The sequence below is a fragment of the Cucurbita pepo genome, chromosome 19 (assembly GCF_057944985.1).
Source record: "Cucurbita pepo subsp. pepo isolate OVF chromosome 19, ASM5794498v1, whole genome shotgun sequence".
Classification (NCBI taxonomy): Eukaryota; Viridiplantae; Streptophyta; class Magnoliopsida; order Cucurbitales; family Cucurbitaceae; genus Cucurbita; species Cucurbita pepo.
In genome coordinates, this window is record NC_141816.1 from 11,760,210 (window position 1) to 11,787,662 (window position 27,453).

Here is a 27,453-nt window from a genome sequence, read left to right on the forward strand (position 1 = left end):
TTTAACTTTTCATATTAATTGAAAAATAAAATAAATAAAACAGTATAGAGTTACATATGAGAAAATATTTAAAAGTTTGAATAAAATAAAACTTGTTTGTCCATTTATAATTGTTAGGGTGACACGACATAATTTATTTTAGTTATTAGGAAAACTGTTAACTTTTAATATTTATTGAAAAAAAATAAAATAAATAAAATAAAGGTAAAATTACATGGAGGAAAATATTTCAAAATTTGAATAAAACAAAACCTCATCTTCATTTCTGACTGTTATAATGATACGACATAATTTATTTTAGTTAGTAGTAAAAATCGTTTAATTTTTAATATTAATCAAATAAATAAAACAACATATAAAATAAATAAAACATATGAAAAAATATTTCAAAGTTGGAATACAATAAAACATGTTTTTCATTTCTTACGGACACAATATAGTTTGTTTGAGTTGATAGTAAAAACCATTTAACTTTTAATATTTATTGAAACAAATAAAATAAATAAAACAAATATAGAATTACATGAAAAAAAAAAAATACTTCAAAATTTGAATAAAACAAAACGACACAATTTGTTTTAATTAATAGTGAAAACCATTTAACTTTTAATATTAATTAAAAAAAATAATAATAATTAAAACAGAGAATACGTGGAGAGAAAATATTTCAAAATTTGAATAAAACAAAACCTATTTTTACATTTCTGAATATTAAAATGACACGACATTCTTCAACAAAAACCTTCAACTCTGAAACGTCCTGGTATAGGTGGGTCCCACTTAATTTGTAATTTATCATTTGTTTTTTTCTTCATAAAAGTATATAAGTATTACTCTAAGAAGTGCTCATTTTATTCGTGGGGACCCTCCCCCTAAACGTGAAGGAGATCATTCATTTAAACGCACATATATCTTACCATTTGAAAAATTAGAGAAAAAAACATAATTAACTATTAAACAAACTCTTTTCAAAGATGAAAAATGTAATAATAATAAAGACACGAAGATGGCTTTATAAGTAACAATAAAATAAAATGAAATAAATGTCCAATTTAAGTAACATTGAAACATACTAATAAAAAGTAAAATAAAGATTTGTATACGTATGATATTAATATCAATTTATAAATTAAAACTGCATTTAATTCTAAAAAAACCGTATTTAAAGTTTGAAAATATATAATTAAAAAACACAGCTTTATTACTATCTTCAATTGTGGCTGCCACAAAAGGTTAAATTTTTTAATAGGTCAATTTAAAAAGTTTCCTAGCGTAAGTAAATAAAAAATAAAGATATTTTTTGAAATTTCAAATTTTAGGGATATTTTTTAATATTATTTTAAAATTTTTTGAAATTTCAAATTGTAGGGATATTTTTTAATATTATTTTAAAAATTTTAGGTATATTTTAAAACTCTTTAAAAAAATTTCATGGTACATTATTATCTGTTTTCATTCAAAATTAGATTTTTCTTTTAAGTTTAAAGGTATTATTGACGTTTTTTAAAATTTAAAGATATTTTTTTAGATAAATTATAAAATTTAAGAGCGTTTTTGGTTAATTTAACTTATATATTACTATATATATGCTTATCGTCCTTTTATTTTATCGTTGAAAATTATATAATATTGGTAAAATATAAGAAGTACCAACCACTATTTGATAAAAAAAAAAGAGAAGAAAAGAGGGAAGGACGGCAAATAATAAGGACAGAACACGAGTCGACGTGATTTTGAAGCCTCGTGAATTTGATTGTATAATACAGTGAAAATAAAGAGAGATAATAATAATAATAATAATAATAATTTGGATGTTATTTTCTTATGTTAATTTTGGTTGGTTTAAATACGTCGTTGTCTTCTCTCCAAACCCTCTTCTGGTCTGATACACATCCTGGGTCGCTTCTCGTCCCATGATTATTGCAGATCAGGTCGCGGCAACCACCATTACTCCTCTTCTCGCTTTCTTCTTCTTCTTCTGTTTCTCTCCTTTCAGACCTCTCCTCCCTCTATCACTTCCCTTTCTAGGGTTTATGCCGTCCACCTTCCTCTTCCTCTTCCTCTTCCTTCTGCAGGGCTCCGATGTCGTCTGCCGTTACCGCTGCTTCTTCCTCCTCCTCCTCTCTTTCTACCAAGCCTTGCTATAATTCCGACTGTAAAGAACTTAGACCTGACCGCTCCAGAAAGGGATGGCGTCTTCGCACCGGCGACTTTGCCGAGCTCTGCGATCGATGCGCGTAAGTTAATCTGTCTACTTTTATTGATTGTTTCTCTCTCTCTATCTCGCTCTCTCTCTCTCTTACTCGGCTTGTCTTGTTATAAGCTTGGAGGTTTATTTGAGCGTGTTTTTGCGTTCTTGGAGGTTTATTTGGGTGTGTTTTTGCGGTCTTGGAGTTTTGTTTGCTTGTTTTAATGCAGGTAAGGAGAAGGGGCATGTCTTTTCCCCCCTTCACTTTAGTAGTTCAGGCGCCGTCTTTTTTTGTTGACACTGGTTTCAGTCGTGGCTTTATCTTTTTCTTATCTAGTTTCGAGTTTACCGTGTTGAGGTTCTGGGAATTGGTGTACGAAGCTCACTGAAGTACGGATGTAGTTTAAGTCCGGTGAAACTTTACTTTCCATTACTGAGAGTTTTCCGACGTGTGGGGTTGAGGAATAACTATCAGCAATTCTTGTTATGATATTCGCAAAGCGACTATCACCTTTCTCTTTGATTTGTTCTGAATCTTCTGGTCATTCTTAATAGTTTGTTTGGAAATTATTTCCTTCTAGGAACTTGGAGAGGCATTGATCTATTAACATTTTTTTTTCTATCTTTTTCTTTGTGCGCTGTACTCATTTATCTTGCTTAAGACCTTCAACAAGGTTGCTTGGGTAGGCATATATATATGTTGTAATAAGAATGTTGAACAGTAAATTTAGCACATGGGATATTCATACTATACAATATGATGCGTGCATGTTGATGGATTTAGGACATTCTGATTAAGGGTGCAGAAAAGGTAGGAAGTAAACAGATATCATACGATGGTTGGTTCTGATGAGATGATTATTTACATTATAAGATTGTGTTGATTGAAATTCGCCTATGGCTATTAGTGGTTATGGTTTCTCGTAACACTGAATAAAATACTCGAAGGGCTTCAAAACTTTTAAGAACTCCGTTCAAATTCATTTTTGTAGTTCTGCTTACGAAGAAGGAAGATTCTGCGAGACTTTTCACTTGAATGCTTCTGGTTGGAGGTGCTGTGAATCCTGTGGAAAGGTGAGCTGGAAAAGTTCATTGCTATCAATTTATATGCTCTATCTTGCAAGATATGGCCGTTCATCTGTTAAATTTTTCATTGGCTTCTTTTGCACATATTTACTAACAATAAATCTCTTTCTCCAGCGGGTTCATTGTGGGTGCATTGTTTCAGCTCATGCATTCACCTTACTGGATCCTGGGGGTATCGAGTGCATGACATGTGCACGGAAGAATGTCATCTTAGTAAGAATGCATCTGGCTATCTTCTCCATCGAGATTTTTTATTGTTCATACATTTTCTGACATTTTGTTTCCTCGTAATTTATGAGTAAAACAATTGCATTAGTTTTTTTCCCCTTAAAATTTCTGTTAGATCTTTCTCCTTTACATGTGGCATCTTTTTAATAAAAGATTCTGTCTCAATGCTGATGCACCAATTGCATCTCTCTTGGGAAACATTGATGTCACAAGGAAACCTCTTGGCCAAAGTGGAAACTAGAAGGGCAGTCGTTCAATTTTTCCTTTGAGCCTGGCCATAAGTGCAACATTGATCTAAATTAAAAATATATTTTTTAAAATCATGTGATATAAGTTGATAAAAATGCCATTTTCTTAGCGATCTCCTAGCCAATTCTGATACCTTTTCACCATCCTTGCTACTATTTTTTTTGGGCGTACTTTCTAGCATTTATTTGTTAGGTTTTCGTTTTCTATCTTGGGTTCATTCTCCTGCGTTAGGATACAGTTCATGCATGTGCAGCTTATGGAATTATAAGTTAACATAGTTTGGTTGGATTCCAACACATTCCACGTTTAACTCAACTTTCTCATTTTGGTTCAGCCGCTAAATCCAGTATGGCCACCGTCTTTGCTTTTCCATTCAGCTTTGCCTGACAGACTAAAAGACCTTTCTGTGAAAAATTGGAGCCAGTTAGCTGGATCAGGTCCTGTACCATGGCGCCAAGCTCCCAGTATGTTCAATTCTTCTCTCCCTTCTGGTGAATTGCATCATAGAGCACCTTATGAAGTTGACATATCAGCTGCCCTTAACAAACTTAATACTAGTGAAAGGTTGCCCATATCTTTAGAAAAAAGAAAAAATGAAGACTTTTCTGAAAGGTTCTCGAATGGGAGCCTGAGGCAATGTGGACAGGATTTATGTGAAAATGGGACTGCAGGTGTGGATCCTTTTTTTTTTTTCAATCATTTAAGCTTTGAAGGTAAAACAATAAGTAAAATGCTGATAAATAGCCACCATTCATTTTGTTGAGAACAGTATTTAGTAATTATGGAAAGTGTTGGTTGAACCTGACTATTGATATCGTGTAGGAGGCATTAACTGTGAGGATAAACCTAGCTCATGTTCTAGTATTCCACAGCAGTCTAGCTTTGTGAAGGAGGATATCTGTACTACACAATATGGTTTGAATGTACCTTATGCACCTCCAAATGAACCAAGTACACGTAGTAGGATGTCTGGAACTCATTTGAGACCAACTCCACCATCTCCTCTGCCAAAGCAGGTCCATACCAATTTACAAAATGGAGCTGACCCCTCTAGTGAAACACAGCTGCGCAACGGAAGGCCTAGAGGAGATTCACGTGGAAGGAATTATTTGCTTCCACGATACTGGCCTAGGTTTACTGACCAGGAGCTACAACAAATATCTGTCGAGTATCCTTCCATCGATACAATCTTGGGGATAGTCTTAAAATATGAAATAGAATTGTTCCTAGTTGTTGAAAGTTTGTAACTCTGATTACTTGGCTTCATACTCTTGTGCAGGATTTAAGTTAAATTCTAGCTGAAATATTTAAGACCATTCAAGTTCCTGTACATAGTTTTGTCAATTTTTTTTAGAAGCATTCAGCTAGTAGCCTTGACAATCTTCAAGCTCAAATTCTGTTATTACTCCATTGTTCGAAAAAATGTTGAGTGCTAGTGATGCTGGGCGGATTGGACGTTTAGTGCTTCCAAAAAAATGTGCTGAGGTGAGTATTTATTTTCTAGAGTCTATTTCTATTTCTAATTCTATCTATGAGTTCAATACGTATATGACAGTCTTGCAAGTTCAATATTTATACTTCAGTATTCTACAGGCAACTTCTAGGGCTGAGAATTTTATTACAAGTGTTTGTTCTGTCATCAATCAGCTGGTTACAATATACTTTCAACTTGCAGGCCTATTTTCCATCAATTTCCCAGCCTGAGGGATTACCTCTAAAAGTACAGGATGCAAAAGGAAAGGAATGGATATTTCAGTTCCGTTTTTGGCCTAATAACAATAGCAGGATGTATGTTCTAGAGGGGGTTACTCCCTGCATACAGTCTATGCAATTGCAAGCAGGTGACATAGGTATGCATATGACCATAAGAAAAAAACACTCACTCTTCAGGAATTACACACCACAGTTTGTTAAAAATTGGTTTGAGGTGGCATTTCCTTCGGGATTCTTTTTGATTGGAAGCGCTTTTCTATCTTTTTGACACTAGCAATGCCATTAACTTGCCAGAGCCAGTTTGATTGTAATATTTTAAGTTTTGTATTTACTAAATTAAAGCTGTTTCCTTATAATTTTTATGTTAATTTTTTATTGAACTCACAACTAAACTTAAAATACTAAAACATATTTTTCAAAACTACCTCTTCTATATTTAAAACTTCGGGAAAGATTTTAAAAACAATTAATGAAGGCACGTTACAAAATATTTAAATTGTCAATACATAGATATTTTTAGGCTTGTAAACCTAAAAACAAAAAAATCTATTTAGTAATAGTGTTTAAAAACAGTTTTTATAATGGTTTTTCCTTTAATTATAAGTCCTTTATTAAGAACAATTGATTTTTTTTTTTCAGGCAGGTTTGTGATGATTTCAAATGTGCTTTTAAAAAGTCTCTATCGCATTTCTAAAAAATGTTTCTTAAAAACAGTATTCTACAAAATAAATTTCCATATAGCTCCAAAATGTTTATCAAACATCCCTTGAGTTATATTTTTTTTCTTTCGAAAGTTGAACCTTAATTTTTATCTGTATTATTGCATATGGTCTCACTCATGTTATGAACTGAAACTTCCTTCCATGTCATCAGTGACATTTAGTCGGCTAGAGCCAGAAGGGAAGTTGGTTATGGGTTTCAGAAAGGCCTCAACAGCAGCTGATCAGGTTTTCCGTTTTCAAGATAGCTTATGGCTTTTGTGTATGTTGAAAATCTTAAGTGAGATCCGGCATCTTAATAACAATAGAACATGGAAGTAAAATGCATTATTTTGTATTTAGAATATTATATGGATTTGTTCTGCATGGAGATCTATTATTGTTCACTTCTTTAGGGTTAAATCCATTCTAAAAACATCTACGTTTCTATAAATTTGTAACTGAGACAGAAACCAGAGTGTTCTAATTGATTTTTTCAGCTATAGATTCTTGAAAACGCAGTGCTTACTGAGAAAAATAGAGTTGCAAGTGGTGTCATGATGGTTTAGGGGGACTGCTGATCTGTTGCAGAAAATAGTATATCAAGCATGATTAGCAGAATATTGAAAACCTAAGAGTAGGGATAAAATAATATGAATTAACGACATGAAAAGCAGTCATCTAGGGAATGTAGTATTTAAATAGACCTAAGAATTTTTGAAGGGAAGTGTTTTCACCCTTTTAGCCCCTTCTTCAAAGTTATATTGTGACTATACCCCCAATGTAGTTAATTTTAATTGGAGTGGTAAACTGTGAGCAGGAGTTGTATGGATGTTGTTTGTAACTTTCCATCAATTAAATGAAAAGTGTTTCCTGTTTCTAGGATAGATTCACAGCATTTTGAGACTACATGAACTATTATGAAAAAGAAATATCAAATTAAGTGGGTTTTCCTTGTGGTAGCAAATAAGTTGGTAACTGTGTAACTTCTAAGTTACACATACAAGTTTACATAATTTGATTTGAGATGTTGAAATATATTAAGTGCTTTAGGATTGGACCCTTGGCAAGATCTAGTTTGTATTGAACATAACTAATAGAAGAAGTAAATGTTAATTACTTTAGATAATTGAATGTGTTGTCCAACTAAATTGTTTTGATTTGTAATCTGCTAAGTGAGAATTTGAACGCCTGCTGCATAAAGTCACATGTATTGCTTGCTGAATGTACTCATCATTGTGGGTCTTTTTTTTGATAAAAATTGAACTTTTTGAGTGGTCATATTTTCTAGATCATGTTTTAGTTTAAGCAGGAGTTTCCAACTTTTCTTTCCCATTAAAAACAGACCGATTTTATCTAAAAATTGCTTGTGTCTTAACTCTGTGTTTGCTTTGACAGGAAAATGAAACAAACAAGACCAAGAATGGAGCTCCTGCACATGGAGATGTCAGTAATATAAAAGTTAAAGTCAGTAAAATTTCATTTGCTGCTCTTCACTTTAAACAATAACTATGGGATCACCTTCCTTTTCATGAATGAACCAGGCTGAATTGGCAGATCCTAATTCATGGACAAAAGTTGACAAGTCTGGATACATAGCGAAAGAGGTCTTGGGAGTCAAACCTTCAATTTCTAGAAAGAGGAAAAACAGCACCTTAGGTTCAAAGAGTAAACGCCTTAGAATTGAAAATGAAGACATGATTGAGTTGAAGATAACTTGGGAAGAAGCTCAAGGATTGCTTCGGCCTCCTCCAAACCAATTACCGAATATTGTGGTCATTGAAGGTTTTGAATTTGAGGAATATGAGGTATAACTTTCCAGAGCCATCTACTTATGATCCATGTATTTATTATTATCAATTCAATTCCCTTGCGAACTGAAACTTACTGAATCCTTCCCTAAACAAACTTTTGGTGCTCATGACTGAATGGAATATTTCGGCTATGATGATATGAATACCAGCAACTGATTGTAGACCCTTATAGTTTACAATCAGTTGCCTATTTGCAAACATTGGAGCTACCCTTATCTCTGGTCAGCTATGGAATGCTAGGAGCTTACATTCTGTCTGGTCAATCAATTGGTTGATGCCATAGCAACTTTGCCAACAATATTTGTTGAAACCTTGGCAGTGAGTCATTTTCCCAAATTTGGAATGTTCATTAGGGAGATGATGTGGCCTCTCCAAGCATGTGTGTATGGTGGGAGAGCCAGTAAATTTGGGTTATGGAGATTTGAGGTTTTCAATTTTTTTGTTACTAAATTTGTTAAATAATAAAATGAAGCAAAATTCATTGGATTAATGCTATTTTCATACAGGAAAACGAACTTCCATGTAGTTAGAAGCATGCTTTCCAATTGAAAATAATAGACAAATAGAGGAAGGATGGTGAAAAATACAATCAGAAATTTTGTTAGAATAGATAAGAACTGCGGAGTTTTCAGAAATGCTACTATCTGTAGCCTTCAATTGACCAACCACCATAAATTACGTTATAATAGAAATAGTAAGGTATGCAGGAGGAGAATTGGACACGCCTACTGCATCAAAGGAGAATAGTTGTGAACGCTAGGAGCTCTTGGTTATATTGTAATTATGATCTAGTCCATATGGTAACCAATTGGGATCCTTTTTGTCACCCCTTGGTTTTGAGGAGATATCTCATTTTCATTCTTTTGTATTTGGCTTCTTAGACATCTAAAGAAAGAAAAAAACAGCTGGATGCTTTTTCTCTCCCCTAACTGTTCTAAATGCAAGTTTGAAATGCCCTTCGCTGCTGTTGGATCCAGAAGTTATATTAATCTATGTCATGAGTTATAATGTCCGTGTCAATCAAGTTGGAGATTGGCATTTTTCTTTGATCAACTGTTTGCTTTTGATTTACCACGAATGGCTGCATCCTTTACTGCAGTGCTGCAGTTATTTTCTTTCTGATATGACGTCCAAGGTTCAACCTGCGAAGTGGCGTGCAAGTTAGCTTGCAGATTAGAATATGTTCAATAGCGTGTCTATATGATGTCTATTCTAAGCTGCGTGTATTTGAGGTGATGGTAACATCAATATTCTGGCTTGTGTTATTACAGGATGCACCCGTACTTGGGAAACCTACAATTATACCTCCTGATAATACATGGTAAACCTCTCTTTTTAGGTTTGCTGATGACTTTTTTGTTCCATTTTGTGCCATTGTCATGGTGTGCATCTTTCCTTTGGAACCCCTCTGTACCTGCAAGCTTTCTCATGCAAATAATTTTCCTGTTACAGTGTTACAAATGTTGAATGCCTCTCTTCCTTGTTTTTTATCTATCCATCTCTGGTGATTTGTTCATTTGTTTTGGAGTAGGGGTGTTATGGCCTTTGCCTACTTGGGGCTGGACTAGCTGATTTCTTATTTTGTTATTGAGTTCTCTCTGTTTTCTGAATTGATTAAACCTTGTGTATGTGTGTGTCTGTGTTTTATGTTTCTTTTTTAATTTTACAAGGATGCATGTATCTCATAGCGTTTTCTTCTTCCTATGGTCCTGTCATCTTACCATACATAGCATTGACAAGCCTGTAAGTAAAATATATTATCCTTGCTCCTTGCAAATACTGTGGTTTATTTTCAGTGAAAGGATTCAATGGATTCAATGTGAAGACTGTTTGAAGTGGCGAAAATTGCCAGCCAGTGCTCTTCTACCCTCAAAATGGATTTGTTCTGACAACTCATGGGACCCTGAGAGGTAGAATGGCCACGTTATTCTCTTTTGATTTGTCAAGTCTTTTGTCATAAGGAGATTTAAGATAGTGAGCACAAAGTAGCATTTTCTTTTCAACTCACTGCATATGTGTAGCATTGATAGATGAGCTTTCTTTGTGTTAGTGCTTCTAACAAAGTTATAGTATGGCTTTTGTGAATTTTACTAATATAATTCTCTCTGCATTAGATCTTTTTGCTCCGCAGCTCAAGAGTTGTCAACAGAGAAGCTGGAAGAACTACTGTCGCCCAGTAATTCAGGTGAGAATTGTTCAAAACAAAAACTATTACATTGTTTGACCGTATCTTCATGCATAAATGAATCCCAACTGATTCGATTAGATGGGTCTCTTCTTTTTGTCCATTTCTGTTATTAATATTTTTGCTTCACATCCAGTGTTCCTAATCTGTTGTTTGCTATTTATAGCTGCTGTTCAGAAAATGAAGGCTGCTAAACTAGAACCAGATAATGTTGAAGCTCTGGAGGGACTTGACACACTTGCAAATTTAGCCATCTTAGAAGAAGGCGAGGCAAGCCAGGCACCTGGCCAGGCCACTACAAAGCACCCTCGCCATAGACCTGGATGCTCATGCATAGTATGCATTCAGCCTCCAAGTGGTAAGGGACCAAAACATAAGCAGACATGTACCTGTAATGTGTGTCTGACAGTAAAGCGCCGTTTTCGAACATTAATGCTTCGACGTGAAAAAAAGCAATCTGAAAAGGAAGCAGAAACTACGCGCCAAAGGCATCAATTTCAGGATGAAATGTTTCTTGATAGATCAATGGACGATGAATCTCTTACTTTCAGTAACACAGGTCCAAGCAAGTTGATTGTGGAAGGGAAAATGACTGATGGTTCTGATGAGGATCCTAACAGAAACAAGCCATCCACTTCTCCTTTTAAAGGCCAAATCGATTTGAATATGCAGCCTGAGCGAGAGGAAGAGCTGTCACCAGGTTCTGATTCTGGAAGCATGATGAAAGTGCTTCAAGATACTGGGGATAGATTCCTTGAGCAGCAAAGGTCGAACTCTTGTGGTGCTGGTAGTTCATCGAGCGATCCATTAGAACCCGGAGGGGAACGTGAACACAGGGTTGAGAACAGTAGCAATGTCATTGATCTCGGTAGCAGCAATTTAGATGCCGATAAGGACCATCCTGGAACGCTGTCGTTCAATGCTTCGGCATCCATGTCAGCCACAGGTTGAATCAAAACATTCTACTTACATCCATCCGGGTCCTTCATATATATTCTTCACATACACTGCATTGGTGGGTCAGTTTTTGTTGTACATTCATCCACGCTGATCTCAACCATTTGCAAATCTGTACATAAAGAGCGCTAGGAAGTGTTAATCAGGATTGAGAAACCTTTAGGTTCAGAAATATCCCCACTCTATCGTATTAGATGATAGCAGAATGCTGAGAAGGAAACTGAACTGAACTGATGAAGTCGCCCTCTACCATATCAACAATCTGACATTTAGGAAACATAGAATGAAATACTTCATGCAGAATTATTAACAGCTGAATTTGATTCAGTACAGTGAATGGAGACTGGTTTCCAAGTTTGGCTCTGATTCTATACGTTGATAATCCCCAATGTGTTTCTTCTCTTATCGTTCTGTTTTTTCTTTCTTTTTCTGTTTTCCTTTTTGTAAATCGTTAGAGATAGCAATTACTCCTATAAATTTTGGGAATGCTAAGTCGCTTTTTTTTTTCTTCCAGAAATTTGTATTGGATAAATCCGTTAAATCTAGATTTAAAATGTTTAAATGTTTTATGTTTTTGAACTTTCAATTGATATATATTTTCTAAATTAATAGAATTGTTATTGAAAATTTGAAATCTATCAAATATAAATGAAAAAAAGTTAGATTTATTAGATGTACATATACAAATTACAGAAAATTATTAAATGGGTTTATTGCAAATTGAAGAAAGTTTCTTTTTCCTCCAAATTTCGTCCTTTTAATAAATTCTCTCTTAGTTTATCACTAACAACTCTAGCAGTCAATTAATTTGCCTTAAAAATTATCTTAAAAAAAACCCCTAAAAAATGAGGTTAGATGGAATTTGTGTAATTTGATTTGGAGTTTGGGCCGGGCATAATCAATTTCAATCTCCTTTGAGATATGAAGCCCACCCAATTAGCCGCCGCGCTTGGTATTAGGTGTCCGCCGCCGCGCGAACCGAATTTAATGTGAAGCAGAGAGTGTTACAGGGCGCTACGATGGTGAAGAACGAAGCGGAGGAAGGCGGGGCGCTCACACAGCCTCATGCTCGACACATAAAGAAGAAAGCTCTAAAGAACAAAGCTCTTTCTGTTTCTTTCAATGAGAAAGACTTGAGGTTTTCCTTCAAACTCAGCACGAACTTGATTGATTGGGAATTTTATATGATATCGATTTCTATCTGTTCTCTTGTTGGTTTTTCTTTTTTCTTTTTTTTTTTTTTTTAATTTTTTTTAATTTTTTGAATTTTTCTTAGGGACTATGTAACTGGATTTCACAAGAGGAAGAAGAAAAGGAGAAAGGAAGCGGAAAAGCAACAAGAGGAAGCTAAGCGGCGGAAGCGCATCGAAGAACGCAAAAAGGTTTGACATACGTTTCTATTTCTGAAAGGGAACTGCTGTAAACAGATAACTATTTTGTCCGTAGGATGATGACATTTTAGAGTTTACAGGGAAAGAAATAGCTACAATGATAGTTCCGGAACAGAAAATTTTCTGTGAACAATACTACTTTTCTAGCTCAATGAACTTAGGATAGCGCATGAATAAATCTTTTCTGGTACATTGTTGATTTCCCAACAGAACTGCAAAACCATTGGGATTCTCAGTGGCTAGAAAGAGAACCAAACACACCACACCATTAGTCTCACGAAAGGTTAAATATTTCCTTCGGACTCTGGAGATGAGGCTGGTTGTGAGCTAAAGGTCCCAATGTTGTTTTTCCACCTTGGATTTGTCCAAGCTTATATGAATTTATTCAATCCTTAGTTTCATAGGTCACAATGGGTATTTAGGAGACTTGCACTTCTCTTTCTTTCACTGAGCTACGGGCAATGATTTTTGAACTTAGTTGTACATTCATCAGGATAGAAAAGTTAGAAGGCATGTTTATGCATTTTTTTATAAATTATAATTTGAACTTTCTTGGAGAACAATCAAAGAATGTATAAGTGCTTGCAATGCTGCAAGAAGGAGTTCTAATACAAAAAAAATGGGACCTAGCTACACCGAGTCTTGAAGTGTTGAACCTAAAAAGAATAGCCTCCCATAACTCTCTCAAATCTCTATAACAACTCTAAAAAGTCTACCATTCCTCTCAAGCCATATCCCTCAAAGAATGGCAACAAGACAGTCTACCCAAGAATTTTGCTCTTCTGAAGTGAGGAAACAACAAAACATCCCACATCAAACCTGCTATGAAAATCTTGGGATTGAGATTTGATCTAATAACTTTGTTGAAGAACAAGACCTTTAGATCAAAGTATCCCCGAAACCCCAAAAACGATAAGAATCAATCCAAGGGAAAGTTTTGGAACGAATTACCTTGATGATCAAGATTAAGAGTAAAGAAAACTCGTGATTCGAATCACTCTACAAGATAGCATCATGAAGTTTATGTGGCATGATTTCACTTTATTTTGTATCAAAACCCTACACTCCCTGCATGTTTCTTCTATTAAGCTTGCGCGCAAGGATGTACAGTTTATCTTAAGAAGTAGAACTATCAGATCATTCCCTCCGACAAAAATTTCAATAGCTGTACGATTTTGACCATTCTACTGCCGCAACTAATACAACTGGTGGTAAGGGAGGGTTAGGAAGGTGATTTAAGTCAGTTGTGAGAGATTGCCTCTAGCTTTTTTTGTTGATTTTAATTGTGAACCTCCCTGTAATGATCGTTCAACTAAAATGCTACTAATTAGTCGTCATTTATGCATTGTATTTTATGAATATTTTTATTGCATAAGTTGTGTAAAATATTATTGACAGAGGAAACAAGAAAGAGAACAGCCTTTTTGGTGCATATGTCCTTTTCTTCTATATCATCTGGGTTACATTTTCTGAAAGTCATAAATTATCTTGCAGAGAAAAATAGAAAAAGAACTGGTGCTACATGGCGGTGTTCTACCAGCTGACCGGCCAGTTGATGAGCAGAATGATGATCTCAAGGACGGGGATGAGGATGAGGAAGAGAAGCCATTGGCACCAATTTCTGGTATTTTTCTAGGAATTGCACATTAAACTATCAAAAGCATGTGATAATCCATTTGCACCAGTTTGCTTAGAACACAGTTGTGTTCAATTAATCAAAATGACAGATAATAGTTACAAGTTCTTTCCTAATACAAGGGGCCAAAGACGTGTCGATCTTAAAAAATCAGATCAGATATTATTCTTTTCACAGGGAAGCTAAAAGTCGGGTTATATATGAAAAATAACTTGGAAGTTGATAACATTGATAATGATATGCATTCATTGAGAAACTCTGAATCTTGGAAGAGGCTTCCAATAATCAAACACTGGAAGTGTCATCTATGTTATAGAGATACATGTCGTTTTATTTTGATCCAAACGTGCTTTTGGTCCTCTCTGTAGAGACAACAACGTATGACAGTGGAAACATCAAAGTCACTGTGACAACAAGTGAGGTACGTCGTGACGAAGAAATCGATCCCATTGACAAGCCACAGGCATCAACATCCCAACTTCTTGCAAAGGATAAGAAGCACAGCCTGCCAGTTACCAAAAAGAAGCCATTCAAGAAAGTTGCAAGAAAGAAGTCAAGGTCAAAGTCCCGTAGTAAAACAGACAAAAAGAAAGGAAGGAAAAAGAAATAGGTAATTATACTAAAAGCTTTATGCTCACTCTTTTCTAAATCTGCAATGTAATGACGTGTATGTTATCTCTTGAGAATAGGGTGTGATCTTGAGAATGGGCTGTAGGGGGTTTGAGGGTTTTGTATTACTTTGTAAAAGGTTGGCCATTTTGCAAACTGAAAGTGCAATTTTCTTTTTTATGAGAAGCTGAAATGATTCTCTCATTATTCCAAGATGACAAACATTAGATTGCAACTCATCTAAGAATCAAAAAATTCTTTCATTACATCATTGAATCTTATCAATGAGATATGAGCAAGAGAAAACCTTGAGTTGATGGACCTTCCAACTGTCCAGACGGAGATCTTGGCATAGATACAAACGTATGGTCATCTGCTTGCACAACCATCATACAGGAACCAAAAGAGCCTTCAGAAGTAGAAGCAATTTCATTTCATAACAAAACTATCTGTCCATAAAGTTCACAACCAAATAGGTCCACTAACTAATTAATCACAGGATTTCTGTCAATCTTTTACTTTCCATTTCCACAATTAGTATGCAGAGAAAGAAAAAAAAATTGCTGGACCTGAACTTTTACGAAGAACTTTTACGAAGACAGTAAGATGTTGTAAGCTGTCTTTGTGTCTCTTTGTTTAATTTCTATTTGAAAGATATAAGTCCGTGAACTTCCACGGATAACTTTGATCCGCGGAGACAGCTTCAGAGGATTCCTACATGGGGTTTAAAAGCAAATAGAATAAAATAAAAACCACACTTTCTTCAACAGTATACATTGGTAGACATCAGGCCTTTGGAAACCGCAGCAGGTCACTCGTAATGAAAAACAGATACATATTTCACAATTAACAGTCCGGACAACCGTACGACAATCTAATCGTCATGAGAATGACAAATGAATCTCAATAAACAAGAGACAGAAGTGTACATACAATAGGCTGAATAGCAGAATAAATACCTCATAGTACGACACCGAATGAAGAACACTGGAAGACGAGCAGCTTGACACGAGGATTGAAAGGGGAATAGGGACAACAAGATCTTCACTAAGTATTGTCCTTCAGATTGTACTTAAGGGCATAAGAAAAGTTTCTTTGAAACTGTGGAAGTTATTTCATCGGTTGGTTATCAATTTGATGTAAGATGTACATATGAGTAAACGGATAATTTCAAACAAGAAAATCCACTTCAATGCAAATTCATTTATTGCGATGAATATTACATGAATATCGATGTGAAAAATGGATATTACATGAATATTGATGTGAAAAAATGATCACAAGTTTATTGCGAGTAGATATGCCGAGAAACATTGATCACACTTCAATGCATGCTTTGACTCCCAGGTTTCCATCAAAACCATATATTCACAATTTTCATTTTTTCTAAACGTGTCATTTCATTGCAAACTCATGCCGCCACAATCTATAATTGGACAGAAATCGGGTTGTCTAAGAAATATATCTCTTTACTACATATGCATGCCTGTCGGCATAATCTATTGCCACACTCGCACCAAAAGGATGCAATATTTTCTCGTTCATTTGCAGGTTCTACATCCATATACCTTGCTTAAAACAACAAAGGGCACAGAAAATCTTGGATAAAAACTTGCAAGAAACAGGGAAGAATGTAATAAATATTTTACCCCATTCTCTTGCAGCGGATACACCAAGAAGATGCTTAGAATTCCTTTCCTTCCTGCTGGGGACCTGGTATGCCAAAAGTAAGAGAAACAAGCATCACCTAGAGTCCTCTTCTAGATTCGGCAGAAAATTCTCCATCAGAAGTAATTTTTCTAGTCCACTCCTCTGTCTCGCTATCGTTTCCTATTTCTTCTCATGTACAGGGTTGCAATCGAGTGGCCAATTCCGAATAAGTTAATCGGAGGATGCGTGAAGTGGGAAATGGCCACCAGATTGCACCACACCTTCCTATAAGCTTGTTTGTTAAAATATAGCAGTGCTATTATTGAAGGTGAGGGTTAATGCAAATGTATCACAAAATAAAAATTTTAGTAGAACAACTTTTGTTGTAAGAACCAAAAGAAAATGTGGTTGATAGAGTTTAATGATCAAAGACATATTCCAGCCAACGGAAAATAAACCTCTTAAATCTATCAGTTCAGAATGCTTCAATGTTGAAAATGGATATCATCACATTCTAAGAAATCATAACCGGATCAATCCGTGTTAAAGATCACGTATTTGTTTAGATTCCTGTCAGTTAGTATCTAATTAAATCTCCGTTAAGAGTTAAATTTAGTTTTTTGATTTGATTTAGTTTTGATTAGATTAGATTTTGTTTTGATTACGGGTTTGTTACCAGATTTTCTGCAGTTTTTAGGTAGATTTTCTAAATATCTTCTTGTATTCTCTTGTATATATAGAGAGCACTCTTTAATTCAATCTTCTCATCAATCATTCAATAACTCACTCTTTCACTCACAATTGGTATTAGAGCTATCTTCTTAAGAGATGTGAGATCAAAATGGGAGGAGAATCCAGTTTTTCGGCTGTTGCACCACCAGTTTTCGATGCCCACAATTATCAAATGTGGGCAGTTCGTATGGAGACTTATTTGGAGGTCTTGGATCTTTGGGAAGCAATAGAAGAGGATTACGAAGTCCCTCCGCTCCCAGCAAATCCTACCGTAGCACAAATCAAAGTACAAAAGGAAAAGAAGACAAGGAAATCAAAGGCGAAAGCTTGCCTATTTGCCGCTGTATCTCAAATGATCTTCATGCGAATAATGTCCCTCAAAACAGCAAAGGAAATCTGGGATTATCTCAAGGCCGTATACGAAGGAGATGAGAGGATTCGTGGAATGAAAGCCCTAAATTTGATTAGGGATTTCGAGTTGCAGAAGATGAAGGAGTCTGAATCAGTGAAAGAGTACTCTGACAGACTTCTCAACATTGCCAACAAGGTGAGATTGCTTGGTTCTGTATTAAATGATTCCAGGATCGTTGAAAAGCTGCTAGTCACTGTTCCAGAGAAGTTTGAAGCCACCATTACTACTCTGGAGAACACCAAAGACTTGTCAAAGATTTCTCTTACAGAGCTCTTGAATGCTTTACAAGCACAAGAGCAAAGGAGGTCTATGAGGCAAGAAGGGGTGATTGAAGGTGCCTTACGTGTTAAGCATCAAGACAGCAGCAGGTATAAAAACAACAAAAATTTCAAAAATCAATTGACGTATGGAGATTCATCTACCAATTATCAAAAGACAAGGAGGAGGTTTCAAAAAATCCTGTCCACCTTGCCGCCATTGTGAGAAGAAAGGTCATCCACCATACAAGTGTTGGAGAAGACCTGACGCCTTCTGCTCCAAATGCAATCAACTTGGACATGAAGCTGTGATCTGCAAAGCCAAAGATCTGGTGAAAGAAGTAGATGCGCAGGTAGTTGATCAAGAAGAAGAAGAAGATCAATTGTGTATGGTCACTTCTTCCTCAAGCAAAGAATCAAGCGAGAGCTGGTTGATTGACAGTGGGTGCACAAATCACATGACATATGACAAGGAGTCTTTTGAGGCATTAAGAGAAACTGAACTCAAGAGGGTGAGGATTGGCAATGGTGAACACTTGGAAGTCAAGGGGAAAGGCACAGTAGCTATAACAAGCTATGAAGGTACAAAATTTATTCCAGATGTTTTATTTGTGCCTAAAATTGATCAAAATCGGTTAAGCGTTGGTCAATTACTTGATAAAGGCTATAAAGTGTTGTTTGAGAATAAGCAGTGCTTGATCAAAGATGCTAGTGGCAAAGACTTGTTCAATGTCAAAATGGAAGAAAAAAGCTTTGCTCTAAATCCGACGGCCTTTATATCCAAAGTTAGTGCCACTGAGATTTGGCACAGAAGACTTAGACACTTTCATCATCAAGGTTTGCTTCAGATGCAATTAAAGAAGCCGATAGAAGAACTCACTGACATTGACGAGGACATGCCTCCTTGCCATACTTGTAATTTTGGGAAGCAACATACGCAACCCTTTCCTAAACAGGCATGGAGAGGCTCGAAAAAACTGCAACTGGTTCATACTGATCTTTGTGGTCCTCAGCGAACACCATCATTAAATGGTAATCTTTATTACATTGTTTTTATTAATGAACTAATAAGAATGTGTTGGATATTCTTGCTGAAGCAAAAGTCAGAAGTTGCGGGTGTATTTTGGAAATTCAAAGCCAAAGTTGAGAATGAAGGTGCATGCTTGATTCAGACTATAAGATCAGATAATAGCAAGGAGTACACTTTAGAAACTTTTAACAGGTTTTATGAAGAGGTTGGAATTGAACATCAATTGACAACACCATACACTCCTCAACAGAATGGCGTCAAGAGAAATAGATTCATAATGGAGATGATGAGATGCATGCTTCATGAGAAGGATCTTCCAAAACGTTTTTTGAGGAAAAGCAGCAAACACTATTATGTGCTTGCAAAATCGAATTTCAACAAAAGCTGTGAAGGACCTGACACCATTTGAAGTTTGCATGTTAGAAGAGACTGAAGATGAACAACTAGAAGAGTCTGAAGATGAACGACAAGATGTTTTGGTTGATGATGCACCTGTCAGAGGAGGAGCTTTCGGTGATCGAGAAAAACAAAATCTGGGAGTTGGTTGATCGACCTCCAAACAGAAAGATTATTGGAGCAAGATGGATGTTTAGAAAAAAGCTTGGAGTTTACAACATCTAAACAAGGAGGAATGTTAAAGATCACGTATTTGTTTAGATTATTGTCAGTTAGTATCTAATTAAATCTCCGTTAAGAATTAGATTTAGTTTTTTGATTTGATTTAGTTTTGATTTGATTAGATTTTGTTTTGATTACTTGTTTGTTACCAGATTTTCGGCAGTTTTTTAGGTAGATTTTCTAAATATGTTCTTGTATTCTCCCCTATATGAATAGAGCATTCTTGCTCTTCATAATTCAATCTTCTCATCAATCATTCAATAACTCACTTTTTCACAAAGAATTCGGATCATAATCCACTACTCAAAGTTATTTTGTAGTTCCAACCTGTCATATTATGAATGGTCAAGTATGCAAGACTACTCACAGACCAATTGAATGGAAGAGAGGGAATGCCTAGAGTCCATCTGCTGAAACTCCATACCAAGTGTCCTTAATAAAAATTCACAATCTTTGAATCCCAACCAAATCTCTTACTCTGTCAACATCTTCCCTGCGGAAAATGGTAGAAGATCTAAGGAAAAAAAAAAAAAAGTTTATTGAAATTTTCAAAAGATGTAATATTCTATGATGCTTACAAAACATCTAGAAAGTAAAAATAGTAGATAGTTTACACCAAGATATAACTTAGTAAATAATATTGTTGAAGAGTTTTATACAAGTCCGAGTTTTTTCAGCGTATATCATTTGATTTCTTTCTTTTCCTGAGTCTAAAAGATAGAGCTTTGACATTCTTGAAGGGATGGTAGGTTAAAGTCATGTCCAATAGATTTTTTACCTTCTTAGGAAATGTGAGATGTCATCCGAAAATATTGAGAATTTTGTCCAGAAATTTTGAGCATATATGCATTGCATAAGTAAGTGGCTTTGTGATTTACTTTCTTTCTTGCATAATGGACATCATTTTGGAAATAAGGTTATGGACGACATTCTTTTTTTAATATTTTCACTTGTACGGATGGCTTTATGCGCTATTTCCCAAAGGAAAAACTTCATTTAGGGTGATTTCCTTTCCATATTATCTTTGTTAGCGTGCTATTTATTACTTCTACTTTTTTTTTCCTTAGGTCCATCATCAAAAAAATTTGTAGAGATGATCTCATTAGTGCTGGGAAGCCATGTCAATGAATCTAATTCTTTTGACGATACAACTAGGGCAAGGTTGAGGCTTACTTAGCCCATTCTATAGCTTCGTTTTCTTTTAGGTTCCTACCAAGTTTCAGGTCCCAAAATTTATTGACAACCTTCCACGTTTCTTTGATGGTGGCTCTTTTATTATGAGAGTGACTATACAAAAGTGGATACTGCATGGCTAGCGTGATGTTTTCAATCCATGGATCAGTCCAGAATGATGTGCTTCCGCCATCACCCACTCTATAGTGAATTCGGGTAGTGACGAGGTTTTGATGTTTCTTTATGTACTTCCATGGTCCCTTTGTAGAAGATGGAAGGGGTCAATTTTTGCATGATGTAGTTGTATATTTATTAATTTTTTTTATAAGAGACAATTTCATTCATGAGTGAAATTTATAAGAGGGATGTATAATTCATGGTGTTTACAGAAGACCTTCCAAATTTGCAATGAGGGAGGTATAGTTGAAAAGTTTTGTGTAGGTCTGTGTCTTTTCTGCAAATATTCTCTGATTTCTTTCTTACCACAAATTCCAAAAGAAAGCCATGATGAGGTTTTTCCATAATAGGGCTTTTGTGTTCTTGAAAGGGTGGTACGTTAAGGCCACATCCAAAAAATCCTTTACCTCCTTAGAAAATGTGAGATGCCATCCGAACATATTGAGAATCGTTGTCTAGAAATTATGAGCGTATGTGCATTGCATAAACAAGTGACTTTGTGATTCGTTTTCTTTCTTGCATAATGAACACCAATTTGGAGAGAGAGTGATGTAAGTCGTCATTCTTTTTTTCTTTTTCTTTCTTTTTTTTTTTTTGGGAAGATTTTCACTTGTGCTATGGCTTTATGAGCTATTTCTCAAAGGAAGAACTTCACCTTTTTGGGTTGATGTCCTTTCCATATTGTCTTTGCTAGCGTGAGATTTATTACTTCTACTTTTTCCCCATGTTCATGAGATTTATTACTTCTACTTTTTTCCCATGTTCATCATCAAGGATTTTGTAGAAAAGACCCCATCAATTTTGGGGAGCCAAGTTAGTGAGTCTTCTTTGTTTGACAATACCACAGGAGCAAGGTCAAGGCTTAATTCGGTCCACTCCGTTGCTTCATTATCCTTTAAATTCCTACCAAACTTCGGTCCCAAAATGATGTTGTATATTTAGTTTTTATAAGTTCCCTCCCTGCGGCATTTCCTTGTGATGATATCTCCATATCCATTTTGTGAGGAGAGCTTTTTTCTTCTCCTTTATAAAAAATAGACCGAGTCCGCCCTTTTCTGCTGGAAATTTATGATATTCCATCCAACAAGTTGTGGGTTATCTTTCCACAAATAGTTTCATTTCGAAGAGAGACATGTAGTAAGTGGGGAGGTTGGATATTGTAGCTTGTATCAAGTGACTCTTCCCTGTTTTGAAGTATAACATGATGACCATCTTGATAACCTTTTCATTTTTTTAATAATAGTCTTCTACGGGAAAAATGATTTGTGGTTTCCTTTCAAGGGTAATCCTAGGTATATATTTGGTTACACGCTCTTTTTACAACTGTATTTGCTGGCAAATTCAATAATCTTTGTGCTAATGTTTATTCCATAATCTCTATTTATTTTTTTAAGATCAATATTTTGTCCAAAAAATCTTTTAAAGGTTTTTACCATTTTGATCATGTTGTTTATGGAAGAGACATCTGACATATTATAAAAGAGGATTGTATCGTCTGCGGACGGAAGGTGGAAGGTGGAAGGTGGCTGATGCTTAAGCTTTCATAGCTAATCTAAAAGCTCTTTGTCTGTCCTTTATATTCGACTTTAGTGAATGGGCGACTGTGGCAATTCATTACCATTATGAAAAGAAAAGGGGATGTGGATCCCCTTGTTGAAGACTCCATGAGGCATACATCTTCCTTCTCGGTCCGCCATTTTGAGCCAAAGCCTTTTGCTACAAGAATATTTTCAAGGAAAATCCAATTGATTTAATTGATGGCCTTTTCCAAGACAAGTTTGACGACTACACCTTTTTGTTTCTTTCTTTCCCAATTGCCACGAGGGATGCATCAAGGAATTGCCACGAGGGATGCATCAAGGATCTGCCATCCCTCTACAAAAGCTGTTTGAAGACATTTTGATAGCACCCTTGCTATGATTTTGTATAGTCCAACCGTAAGACTTGTGGGGTGAAAGTATGCAACAGCGTAAGTATTTTCTTTGAGATCAAATATATGTACATTCGCTTAGGTTTCTATTGATAACTCCATTTAAATATATATATAGGAATACTCTCATGATATTAACTCTAATGTTCCAACATTTTAAAAAAAATCTATGAGGTAAAAAACTATCCGGTCCTTGAGGTTTGTCGGAGCCTAGGAGCTGTTTCGCCTTCCCCCTCTTTCTCGGTGAAAGCTACCTAGAGGGAACTGATCAATAGAACTCCAATCAAGATCATGGGGGAATTCGAAGATGGTATCATCCTTTGTATATAAGAACATGTAAAAAAACACAAATTTTAAGACAATTTCATCTTCGTTTACTAGACATTTGACTTGTGTCAATAAAATTTCCATACGTTTCTGTGTAGCCATGATAGGATGGAAAAATTTGAAGTTTATTAGTGGTGGTCCCACAAGAATGAATGGGGGGAGATATTACAAATACTTCTACAATTAGCAAGCATTAAATAAATGCACAACGTTAGAGGGAAACTCACTAGAGATTAGAGAGAGCTAACTAAGAGAATAAAACTTAGATGCACATAGTTTTTCATCCTTGGGACTGGTGGGGGGAGGTTTAGAAAGAATGAAGTCTATTCTCACTTGCCTTTTTAATATATAGTTTTAAGACCTTCAAAAGCTTATGCCAAATTTGAAGAAAGGACATTTGAAGAATAAATTTTCCATGGCCTCTCCATTATCTTTAAGTAAACACCAGTTGGGGTTCATTTGACGACCTTGGAATCAAAGCTACCCACTTATAGAGAATGTTAAATTTTCCAAAGTTTCACAATCATTTAGATACTCGTCCAAACAAACATCAAGGGAAACACTGGCAATCCCACACTCAACCACCTTAGCATACTAGCCAAGGCACCGCTCAAGTAATCTGGGGAAGCTAACTCAAAATACTAAGGGCCTTGTAATCGATCCTTCCAAAATCTTAGGTAATATTGCCGATCACAAACCTAGATCTAAGGACCTTTTAGCCGACTCATCAAGGACCCAAATGTTGCTAATGAGATCTGCCTTCTGCGCACAACCATTACAAAAAATGTCCTCGGTTTTCTTTAAGTTTTAGCAATAGAATATAAATATGTCTCAGCCAGCCATTGGGGGAGAGCCTTCACTTCCACCGCTGGTTCTATATCTCTGCCATTTCTTGGCCAGTAATCTAGGGTTCCATGCTAGATCCAAGTATCCTGATATCAACTATCAAACAAGGCTTGTAACAATCTTTATAGGAAATTCCAAGTAATATGTAACACTCTTTATTATATCAAATAAATCTTCAACATCATGCAACCAAACTGTCCCATCGTCAAGTCCAACTGATATCACCTACCATCAGGACTCCAATATAACGATTTCATAGACCTTCCTACCGAGTGCTAAACATAACGTCCTAAAGAGGAAGAGTCAATATTGTTCTGCTGTTGTATGCATTACGTTTTGGTGAACCAAAATTGTTCAAAAACATCAATAGTTCAAGAATCACTAAGCTATCATTAAATAACTTCAAAATTGCCTTTTGAATGAGGAAATACTGCCCTTCCTTAGGATTCAGTTTTAACAATTAACAATTAACAACCTTATATTAATCTATTTAACCTATGCATTACGTTATAACAAAAAATTTCTAGCTTCAACATTATATTAGATGCAATTCATCAGACCAAACAACTATGATAAAGCAGCGAGAAACTCAAAACTGGAAGAAAGCCGGTTAGATTACCTTTCTTTCAAAGAGTTTAGGAAATCAAAAATTAAGCTGAGGAAATCAAGGAGACATATAACTCACCCGGTGATATAGTCCGCAACCTCCGCCACGGTGGAGCAAAACTCCCAAGTCTTCTGTGACCATGGCTAGCAAATCCTTTCCGGTTTCCACTCGGAAATTTTAACCTTCCATTAGCAAATCATGAAATATTCAGAGCAGAAAACAACTCTCTCTGTTTTTTTAGTTCAACGAAACAACTCACTCATGGATCACCACAAACAAATACTAGAAGCATCGTTCCCCCAAAAAATAAAGAAATGAACGCGCAACTAAGGAGGCGGATGTTGAAGAGAGAAACATAAACCTGAGAGGCAATATGCTTGTCGAATTGGAGCTGAAATGGAAAGACACGGTCGGCCTCGTCGGCTCCCATAGCTTGATCTGAAATGGAAAAGCCTTCAGAAGCTGAAGTAATATTGGTGAAGAGCGAGAGAGAGAGAGAGAGAGAGAGAGGCCAAGAAGGAGAAGCCTCAGAGGACGAAAGCGGCAGTACTGAGTTCAGTTCACAGTCCGGCCAACAGAAATGAAGCGACAGATTCACGAAGCTTTCTAAAAATGAAGATGTAAATTAAAAAAGAAGTTACGCCGTTGCCGGGGATCGAACCCGGGTCACCCGCGTGACAGGCGGGAATACTTACCACTATACTACAACGACTTGCTGATCTCCATTTTGTATTTTATATAATTAATACTTACAAATTCATGTGTATCATTAAGTAAGAGCTGTTTGAAGCATGATTTAAAAAGAATACATCTAATTAGAACCCTTCAATTCCATGATCTTATTAATTAATGTATATACATATTAAGCCAAGCACAGCTCTCATTAATGGTTGACCAGACACCACAAGACATACAAGTAACGGAAAAATAAGAACACAATCAAACCAAGTTAATGAGCAATCATGTTTTGATGGAATCAGCAGTATCTTTCCTATATGCTTGCTACTCTCCACCAGCTGGTGGGCTTCTGCTGCTCCTTCCAATGGAAGATACTTGAAAATCACCGACAAATGTTTGTCCTATTATGTCCAATGTTCTTGTTTAGTGTTGGGAGATACGTTTCTGGCTGCTACTGTGACCGTGACCGTGACCGTGACCGTGACCGTGAGAGAAGATGGAGGTGACGGTGTGCACAATCCCCACCATGATTCCCATCTTCACTTGGCCTCGCTTTGGGATCGGACGGCCACCAATCCTCCTGCATATTCTCTCACCGTTGATGTTGTTCATCGTCTTGGCTTTTGAAGAAGTAATAGAACCTTGTTTGTTTGAAGTTTTGGATGCTCTCTTAAGGCTTCATTGAGGTGGATTTATATAGGCAGCCAATTCATTTTTATATATTTTGTGAAATTACCACTTTCTCCTTGCGAGGGGAGAATTTTTCTACATGACAAGGGTGTTTTTGGGTTTTTGGGACAAATATGGGATTCCACCGAGGGGACAAGATAAAGGCAAGACCATAATGAAAGTAATAAAGTTTTATGGGTTTCTGCTTTTGAATCTATTGACGAAAATAAAAAAAATGAAAAACGTGTTCAAATTTGCCAAATCATATTGCTTCCCACTACCGAGCAATAAAATTAAATTAATAATAATAAAAAAAAAGAATCCGGGCAGTTGGTGCTGCCCCAGACTCACACCACACTGAGCCACGCTGGCGTTTTATACGCTTCATCTGGCCCAGGTGGCTTCTCTTCCGGCAATACCAGCCGCCTGCTTTTTTAATATATATATGTTTTTTTTTTTTTTTTTTGGGGTCAAATCCAACGCACCAGCCCTGCTTAACACATCACCTTTCAAAACTATTATTTTATTTTATTTTTTAAAATTTATTTGACAGAGTGTTGGATTACGTTGAAGGGCTAAAGATTCGCATCCAAATCCTCAGATTTTGTCCCTTTTTCTTTTTTGGGATTTTTTTTACCTAATTTATCTCAATTAGTATAAAATTTTATAATAAAAAAATTAAAAATAAAGTTTATATTAACAATTTTCTCTTGAAAAATGATTTTTTTTTTTTACTTTATAATTATTGTAATTATTGGCTTTCATAGGAATATTAAGCTTAAGTTCATAACTCCGAATGAACACGGTAATTTGGTAATTTTAGTTGAATTGTTGAGCTTTAAGAGTTTTAATTAAATAACACAAATGAGTACAAAAATCAACAACAAAAAATATTATCACTTCACCGTAAATTAAGCAATTTGCTAATTTACATAAATAAAAATTTTAAAAATCACACACACTAAATTGATCGACGCCATGGAAGGCCATCTCGGTTTCTTCCTCATCTTTCTATTAGCAATTCGGAAGATCTTAGCGTCTAATCAGAGCCATCGATTTAAAAAATCAATTCAACGCTTCCGATTAACTGGTTCGATTCCCGGCCACTGGAGTTATTTCCGACCGCCGTGAAAGAAGATCGAAGAGACGGAGTGAGCAATACCCGCTAAGATAGCCATTTTGACCTGACCTCGTTTCGGAATCAAACGGTCAGAATATTTACTCGACAAGTTTCCACCGTTGATCGTGTTGGTCCTGGTACCGGCCATCTCTGCAACAGAAATTTCTTGATTTAGAGAGAGAGAGAGAAATAAGGTATTATTTGTTTTTTGAAGACGGTGCTTCTTATGCTTCGAATCTGTCTCGACTTCAATTATATATATAAGAGAAAATGGGCAAGAACCAGAAGGCAAGATGACGGTAATGGCCTTGGATTTGTGTAAGTTGACGATTTTAACCCTGCCTAACTAGTGCTTCTCTTGTTGCTTTTTTTTTTTAATGAAAGGGTTTTTGAGTTTTGATCCCACTCCTCTCTGGCTAATTACAAATTTGACCTTTTGCACTTTAGAAGAAGAGCTGACGTCGTCGCTTAGT

The 27,453-nt window shown here is 35.8% G+C and overlaps 2 protein-coding genes, 1 long non-coding RNA gene and 1 other non-coding gene across 12 annotated transcripts; 2 read left to right on the forward strand and 2 right to left on the reverse strand.

The window, feature by feature from the left end:
• The first annotated feature begins 1,852 nt into the window (after positions 1-1,852).
• LOC111781267 (B3 domain-containing protein Os07g0563300) lies at positions 1,853-11,523 on the forward strand. Of its 3 annotated transcripts, none has more exons than XM_023661765.2 (14): positions 1,853-2,237; positions 3,181-3,262; positions 3,389-3,487; positions 4,086-4,422; positions 4,574-4,919; positions 5,140-5,236; positions 5,427-5,601; positions 6,338-6,411; positions 7,561-7,629; positions 7,707-7,970; positions 9,248-9,297; positions 9,773-9,886; positions 10,091-10,161; positions 10,328-11,523. In XM_023661765.2, exons 1-14 carry the CDS (start codon positions 2,083-2,085, stop codon positions 11,110-11,112), a joined length of 2,718 nt encoding a protein of 905 aa, XP_023517533.2. In that variant the 5' UTR covers positions 1,853-2,082; the 3' UTR covers positions 11,113-11,523. The 3 variants fall into 3 exon arrangements, with proteins under 3 accessions (XP_023517533.2, XP_023517534.2, XP_023517535.2); XM_023661766.2 differs by having other exon boundaries at positions 1,854-2,237; positions 7,561-7,608; XM_023661767.2 differs by having other exon boundaries at positions 1,854-2,237; positions 4,086-4,215.
• A 545-nt stretch (positions 11,524-12,068) lies between these two features.
• On the forward strand, positions 12,069-14,961 carry LOC111781503 (ribosomal RNA-processing protein). Its single transcript, XM_023662145.2, has 4 exons — positions 12,069-12,256; positions 12,395-12,500; positions 14,004-14,133; positions 14,514-14,961. The coding sequence occupies exons 1-4, from the start codon at positions 12,138-12,140 to the stop codon at positions 14,753-14,755; spliced, it is 597 nt and encodes a 198-aa protein (XP_023517913.1). The 5' UTR covers positions 12,069-12,137; the 3' UTR covers positions 14,756-14,961.
• LOC111781506 (uncharacterized) lies at positions 14,288-25,135 on the reverse strand. Of its 7 annotated transcripts, none has more exons than XR_015414378.1 (7): positions 24,875-25,135; positions 24,592-24,695; positions 19,825-19,946; positions 16,404-16,467; positions 15,714-15,855; positions 15,062-15,468; positions 14,288-14,650 (listed from the first exon to the last, which is right to left on the reverse strand). It is a non-coding gene; the product is annotated as an uncharacterized LOC111781506 (long non-coding RNA). The 7 variants fall into 7 exon arrangements; XR_015414377.1 differs by having other exon boundaries at positions 19,821-19,946; positions 24,875-25,134; XR_015414379.1 differs by lacking the exon at positions 19,825-19,946 and having other exon boundaries at positions 15,062-15,163; positions 15,324-15,468; positions 24,875-25,124.
• An 18-nt stretch (positions 25,136-25,153) lies between these two features.
• On the reverse strand, positions 25,154-25,225 carry TRNAD-GUC (transfer RNA aspartic acid (anticodon GUC)). Its single transcript has one exon. It is a non-coding gene; the product is annotated as a tRNA-Asp (tRNA).
• Between the last annotated feature and the right edge of the window lie 2,228 nt (positions 25,226-27,453).